Source organism: Scyliorhinus torazame, chromosome 13, assembly GCF_047496885.1.
Source record: "Scyliorhinus torazame isolate Kashiwa2021f chromosome 13, sScyTor2.1, whole genome shotgun sequence".
NCBI lineage: Eukaryota > Metazoa > Chordata > Chondrichthyes > Carcharhiniformes > Scyliorhinidae > Scyliorhinus > Scyliorhinus torazame.
Window position 1 is genome coordinate 79,357,046 of NC_092719.1, and position 7,785 is coordinate 79,364,830.

The window sequence follows — 7,785 nt, forward strand, 5'->3', positions numbered from 1 at the left end:
TGTTTGTGTTTCAGTGCCTTCCCATCGTGATCACCAAGGCCTTTTTTAAGAGAGTAGGTAGGAGTATTATGGGGTTTGTGTGGACGAATAAGACCACGAGGGTAAGGAGAGGGTTCCTGGAACGCAGTAGGGACCGAGGAGGGTTGGCGCTGCCAAACCTAGGGAGCTACTACTGGGCAGAAAATGTGGCGATGATCCGCAAGTGGGTTATGGAGGGAGAGGGGGCGGCATGGAAGAGGATGGAGATGGCGTCCTGTAAAGGAACGAGCCTAGGGGGCGTTGGTGACGGCACCGCTGCCACTCTTGCCGTCAATGTATACCACGAGCCCGGTGGTGGTGGCAACGCTAAGGATCTGGGGCCAGTGGAGACGGCACAGGGGTGCAATGGGAGCATCGGTGTGGTCCCCGATCAGGGGTAACCACCGGTTTGTCCTGGGGAAGATGGACGGGGGGTTCCAGAGCTGGCATCGGGCGGGATTAGAAGAACGGGGGACCTGTTCATTGACGGGACGTTTGCGAGCCTAAGGGCACTGGAGGAGAAGTTTGAGTTACCCCCGGAAATGTCTTTAAATATATGCAGGTGAGGGCTTTTGTGTGGCGACAGGTGAGGGAATTCCCGTTGCTCCCGGCAGAAGAAATTCAAGACAGGGTGATCTCAGGTGTATGGGTCGGGGAGGGCAAGGTGTCGGCAATACACCAGGAGATGAAAGAAGAGGGGAAGCGCTGGTAGAAGAGTTGAAGGTAAATGGGAGGAGGAGCTGGGGGAGGAGATCGAGGAAGGTCTGTGGGCTGATGCCCTAGGTCGGGTTAATTCCTCCTCCTCGTGTGCCAGGCTCAGCCTGATACAATTTAAGGTGGTTCACAGAGCTCACTTGACGGGGGCGAGGTTGAGCAGGTTCTTTGGGGTAGAGGACAGATGTGGAAGGTGCTCAGGGAGCCCGGCGAACCATGTCCATATGTTTTGGTCATGCCCGGCACTGGAGAGGTTCTGGAGAGGAGTGGTGGGAGCAATATCTCAGGTAGTGAAAGTCCGGGTCAAGCCAAGCTGGGGGCTAGCAATATTTGTAGTGGACGAACCGGGAGTGCAGGACGCTAAAGAGGCCGGCATTCTGGCCTTTGCGTCCCTAGTAGCCCGGCGAAGGATCTTGCTAATGTGGAAGCCCCCCAGCGTGGCGGCCTGGATAAATGATATGGCTGGGTTCATAAAGCTGGAGAGGATTAAGTTTGCCTTGAGAGGGTCTGCGCAGGGTTCTACAGGCGGTGGCAACCGTTCCTAGAGTATCTCGCGGAGCGTTAGAGGAAGGTCGGTCAGCAGCAGCAGCACCCGGGGGGAGGGGGACGTCCTGGGAGGGGGGAATGGGGGACTGCCTGGGAGGGTGGAGGAGCAAGAGATAACATGAAGGGTTGGGAAAACTGGCACGTACGGGAGAGAGCCAGTGTACAAAGCTATGTAAACATATCATTTTGCCATGTATATATCTTGCTCTGTGCAATTTCTCGTTATTTTGTTACGGGGGGGGGTTATTGTTTGTAAGGGAGAAAAATTGTGTTAAAAAACTTTAATAAATATATATTTTTTAAAAACTTTCACATGGATGGATTAATGCTACGACTGTTGTTAAAGATGAAGAGGAATTTGTCAATATCTTGGTAACTATAACGAACACAGGATTGTAAATATACATAGAATTCTTTAGTACCCAGCGTCATTTCTTTTGAATGAAGTGACCGTCTCCATATCACTAACTTGATAAGAGTTTTTCGAAGAGGTCACAAAGATGGTTGATGCAGGTAGGGCAGTGGATGTTGTCTATATGGACTTCAGTAAGGCCTATGACAAGGGTCCTCATGGTAGACTGGCACAAAAGGTGAAGTCACACGGTATCAGGGGTGAGTTGGCAAGGTGGATACAGAACTGGCGATGTCATAGAAGGCAGAGAGTAGCAATAGAAGGATGCTTTCTAATTGGTGGGCTGTGACTAGTGGTGGGGTCAGTGCTGGGACCTTTGCTGTTCGTAGTATATTTAAAGATTTGGAGGCAAATGTAACTGGTCTGATTAGTAAGTTTGCAGACGACACAAAGTTTGGTGGAATTGCGGATAGCGATGAGGACTGTCAGAGGATACAGCAGGATTTAGATCGTTTGGAGAATTGGGCGGAGAGATGGCAGAATGGAGTTTAGCCCGGACAAATGTGAGGTAATGTATTTTGGAAGGTCTAATGCAGGTAGGGAATATACAGTGAATGGTAGAACCCTCAAGAGTATTGACAGTCAGAGAGATCTAGGTGTACAGGACCACAGGTCACTGAAAGGGGCAACACAGGTGGAGAAGGTAGTCAAGAAGGCATACGGCATGCTTGCCTTCATTGGCCGGGGCATTGAGTATAAGAATTGGCAAGTCATATTGCAGATGTATAGAACCTTAGTTAGGCCACACCTGGAGTGTGGTGTTCAATTCTGGTCGCCACACTACCAGAAGGATGTGGAGGCTTTAGAGAGGGTGCAGAAGAGATTTACCAGGATGTTGCCTGGTATGGAGGGCATTAGCTATGAGGAGCGGTTGAATAAACTCGATTTGTTCTCACTGGAACGACGGAGGTTGAGGGGCGACCTGATAGAGGTCTACAAGATTATAAGAGGCACAGACAGAGTGGATAGTCAGAGGCTTTCCCCAGGGTAGAGGGGTCAATTACTAGGGGGCATAGGTTTAAGGTGCGAGGGGAAACGTTTAGAGGAGACACATGAGGCAAGTCTTTTACACAGAGGGTAGTGGGGTGCCTGGAACCCGCTGCCGGAGGAGGCAGGACCAAGTGACATTTAAGGGGCATCTTGACAAATACATGAATAGGATGGGAATAGAGGGACACGGACCCAGGAAGTGTAGAAGATTTTAGTTTAGACGGGCAGCATGGTCGGCACGGGCTTGGAGGGCCGAAGGGCCTCTTCCTGTGCTGTACTTTTCTTTGTTCTTTGTTTTGTGATCCCCATAGTAAAGTTGCCATAGTGCCAGATGACCATAGGCTGCTTTCCCCTTTGAGGGGAGCCGTCACTGGTAGTGATTTAACCTGAGGCAAGGGACAAGATTGAGAAGGTGCGTCCTTCATGAATAACCTCAGCAGTTATGGGATTTGAACGCCCTCTGTTGGTCGCACGCTGCATCACAAAACAGCCATCCAGCCAACTGAGCTAAACCGGCCGCCGATCATGCCCATAACAACCTTTCAACAACTGTAAATTAGAAAATATGTATGGTGGGATTCTCCGTCCCGCCAGCCCCATATTCCAGCATGGTGTGCCCCTGCTGGCAGTGGGAATCTCCATTCCCGCAGCCACCTAATGGGGTTTCCCATTGTGGCCACCCCACGCCGTCGGAAAACCCCGCGGGCGCGGGTGCACTGCCGGCGAAGCAGATGATCCCGCCGACAGAGAATCCCGCAGATAGTGTTAAATGTTGACCAGGAACACATCGCTGGACTCTTCATTAACCCTTTGCTCTTTAGCTCGTTTTCAACTTTTAGATTTTTCTATCGTACTAAATGATAAAACTGCCGCTGGTGGCTCACAATGAAAATGTTTAGCTGTATACCATAATATATTATTTTGGACACATTCCAGGTATGAATGAGCATAAAAATCACAATTAATTTCATAGTCCTTGCAAAGAAAAACAGAATTTCAAAAAGCTACACTGGCAATCAATCGCTTCTTTAAATGCAGACAGATTTTAATAACTTAAGACTGCGTAAGCGTAAAGCACTAACAAGAAGTGCAAACATTATTGAACAATTCTCATAAAATTAATTTTGCTCAAAACACAATATTCAGTGGTTATCATGTATTATCCCCCTACAAAAATAGCATTATCAGACGAGATTCATGATTATTCACAAACTATTTACAGTACACAAAACAAAAGCCACTTTAGGCAATATATATATTTCACAATGTTTTAGAATGCAGTATATCAGGCCCACAGCAGCAGTAATGGAACTAGAATACGAGTGCTGGCTCATGCTCAGGCAGGGATGTGTCTCAGCTGTTACATAGCACTCCACAGCATCACCAAACCAGCTGCCTTGGCAACAACTAAAATAGGTCTCACTGAGGCCACCGTCTCTCCTCAGTCTGGGTGATCAGGCTCTCAACTGTGACTTTCAATTGTCTGTCAGAATGCAGCGAGAAGGGTGGGAGAAAGAAACAGCATTAATGCAACCAGGACTTTCATCTCTGAAAAAGACCACAAGAGTTAATACAGAAATAGAGCAGGGCTTCAGGACGAAGAGGGGCAGTCGGCCATGACTGATTGAGGCAAGGCATTTTTCTCACTAAAATCCACACTTACTTAACTCAAGAAGGATGATATGATTTCAGTGGGTCCTCCATCTCCCCTCTCCTCAATTCACACTCCTGTTTTGTCAGCCATTGATATAGGCACATAACAGAAAAATTGCATGTTATGTTTGTTTAAATAGACTTTTGGTTAGGCTGCCCTTGAAAAATACTTAATCGAAGCCGGCTCCAACTCCAACTCACGCTCAAGCTAATTCTTGGAGTTGAGAAAAATGGGAATGATGCTTTTCCCAGCACTTTTGGGTACAGTCGTCAACACAAGTATTGGAGGGGATGGGAGGCGGTTAATCCGTAAGCTGTTTGCCAGAGAATTACTCAGCACAACCACAGGTTTATATCCAGTTCTAAGAGTACTTCAGGAGGGCCTCATCTGACTTGATCTTTGCCCACCTTCTAAACAAGAGGTTGCCAATTTATCAACACTCGAAATAGGGCTCTGTGGGGCATTTCACTTTGGAATTGGGTCCTCACTACCTTCCATCTCTAGGACTCAATGTGAGAGAAATGCCTAATTCCATACTTTAGCTTGAGTGGGGAGGAAAGGTAAGGAGTGTGGGGGGGGGGGGGGGGGCGGGCATGGGCAACTGTTTTAGGATGTATTGTTTGGTGACTGTAGCGGTTCTAGAGCTGGGCTCAAAACTCTCTCCGCTCTGAGGGATCCAGCTGGCTCTGACTTGGACGAATGGGGCCCAAGTTGTAGGCCTGAGCCCAGGGACGGGTTTTGGCGAAGTAGCCTGTCAGATGCCAGCACCGAGATGCCATGCATGGCCGGAATGCCAGCGTAAAGGGCCGGAATGGGGGCCGGGTACCAGCATTTTTCCAGGTTGGTCTTGTCCATGAGGGGCATGTAGGGAGTGGCTGTTGTGGGGGCAATGAAGTAGAAGGGCAGGCAGAAAGGGGGCTGCTGGCCAAGTGTGGGCATTGTGCCAATCTCCATCATCGAGCAAAGAGCAGAATCACGGCCAGCCTCAGATCTGGTCATGTGACCAGCCTGGTCAATCTTGACCCTTTTGGCTGGCGGATCATCAGGCTCCTGTTTGATTTTATAAGTCCGGCTCTTGTGGCTGGATCCAGCTCCCGGGTTGAACTCCTTCTTCCCCTCGGATCTCTCCCCATCCCCGCCATATCCGCTGTCAGTGTCCGTGTCACTCCCGTTGTGCTCCGTCGCCTGTGTCCTCCGAATGACCGGGACGCAGTTGTCGCTGCCGTGGTTGTGCTCCACCAACTGGGCACCGGCCTGCCCCTCGCCCGAAGTCTGCGTTTCTCTGCCGGTTCGGAGCTGTGCGGCAGCTTGGTGCAAATGGCCAATCAGCTGGGCACAGCGCTGCTCCCTCGGGGCCCAGCTTTCAAACTGATCAGGTGTTGCAGCACCTCACGGGCACATGCTTGAAATCCAGAGTGGAAAGCATCCAGATCTGACTGCATGGGCCCTTTCACAGCACAGTTACCTCAAAAAACAAACGCAAAACACCACCAGTCAAGGAATACAAACTGCATTGGACAGCAATTCACAACTGACACATCCCGACCCTCTCAAACTATCATTCTAACAGCTCGAGTGCAACATCTGTAAATAAGTAATCTGCTCAGGGTGAAAGGTTAAACCAAGGCCCGGCCTACTCTCTCAGGTGGACATTAAAGCGTTCCACAATGGAGAGCAGAGCAAGAACGGTCTCTCAGTCTCCTGGCCAATATTTATCCTTCCTTCCCAGCACGGAAACAGATTATCCGGTCCATAGAATTCCTACAGTGCAGAAAGAGGCCATTCGATACGTCGGGTAAGCACCATCCCTCTGAAAGAGCACCCTATCTAGGTCCACTTCCCCGCCCTATCCCCGTAGCCCCAACCTGCACATCCCTGGACACGAAGGGGCAATTTAGCATGGCCAATCCACCTCACCTGCACACCTTCGGATTGTGCGAGGTAACTGGAGCACTGGGAGGAAACCCACGCAGACACGGGGTAAACATGCAAACTCCACACAGACAGTCACCCAAGGCCGGAATTGAACCTGGTCCCTGGTGCTCTAAGACAGCAGTGCTAACCACTGTGCCACCATGCCGCCCCCATTATCACATGACTGTTGGAGTTTGCTGCACAAGATTTGGTAAATTCCCACCCGCCCTAACATTACAACAGTGACTACATAGAGCCTTGCAGAACAGAAAGAGCCCCTTTGGTCCAGCGTGTCTGTACCGGCCAACAAGCACCTATTAATTCTAATCCCATTTTCCAGCTTGTATGCTATGGCATTTCAAGTGCTCATCTAAGTGCTTCTTAAATGTTGAGGGTTCCTGCCTCAACCGCACATTCAGGCAGTGAGTTCCAGATTCCCACCACCCTCTGGGCGAAAAGGTTTTTCTATCCTATCTATTTACATCCCCCATAATTTGCTACACATCGGGCAGGTCCCCCTCAGCCTTTTCTGCTCCAAGGAAAACAATCCCAGGCCAATCAGCCTCTCTCCATACCCTCCCAAAGTTCTCCTAGATGGGTATAAAATGCTTCATTGTAATCACCCAAAGTTATGAAAGGCAGTATATAAATGCAATGTCTTCCTGTATAAATATCCTACTGCCACATACCATTTTGCAAAGCCAGAATCTTCTGATGCTGTTGCTCCGTTAACATAGTTAAAGCCTTGAAATGTTTCAGCGTTAATTCCAGCACTACAGCCTTTTCCAGATGTCCCAACGTCTTGGGGGACGGAGGGGGGCAAAACAAAAAGTTTATTTTTGTTAAATGGCTCCTCTAATTATAATGAAAAAACAGTTAAAGCTCCAATAGCGCTTTCAATACAGTTTGCAATCTCAGTTAATATTTGAAGCAGGTTTCTTTTAAAAAGCTCTATTCTCCTCCCCATGTATGCATGTTCAGCCCTGAACTGCGCACGCAGCAAGACAAATAGCAAACAAAATACTGGACAATCTCTCAGCATCTGTGGAGAGAGAAGGGAGCTAACGTTTCAAGACTGGATGACTCTTTGTCAAAGCTGGAGAGAACTGGAAATAGGGTCAGATTTATTCTGTTGTGGGGGAGGGGTGTGGATCAATGGCTGGATAGAGGATCAGCGATAAGTGGAGGTAGACAAAAATATCGTGGACAAGAAGACAAAATGGAATGGAAATGGTGGTGATCAAGTCTAAGAAGGGGGCTGATTGTGGCACATTGGGAGATCAGAATGGGTCAATGGCAGATGAGGTAAGCAGTGTGTCAAAGGACAACTAGGAACAGAGAACAGATGGCCCTAGTGGGGCGGGGAGGGGGGACATGGTGAGGAATCGACAAAAAACAGATTGATGGAAGAAATGAAAATAAACTGATAGAAATAAAAATGGGGTGAAGGGGAGGAGAGAGTTCACAGTCTGAAGTTGTTGAATTCAATGTTAAGTCCGGAATGTGCCTAATCGGAAGATGAGGTGCTGTTCTCCTC

General features: G+C 48.9%; 1 protein-coding gene across 1 annotated transcript in view; it reads right to left on the bottom strand.

The window, feature by feature from the left end:
• Positions 1-3,704: 3,704 nt before the first annotated feature.
• Positions 3,705-7,785, bottom strand: part of LOC140387627 (class E basic helix-loop-helix protein 41-like) — an 11,239-nt gene continuing 7,158 nt past the window's right edge. Inside the window, 3 exon segments of the mRNA XM_072470821.1 lie at positions 3,705-5,707; positions 5,710-5,799; positions 6,938-7,103. Coding sequence (XP_072326922.1) covers positions 4,941-5,707; positions 5,710-5,799; positions 6,938-7,103 — 1,023 coding nt within the window. The 3' untranslated portion in view covers positions 3,705-4,940.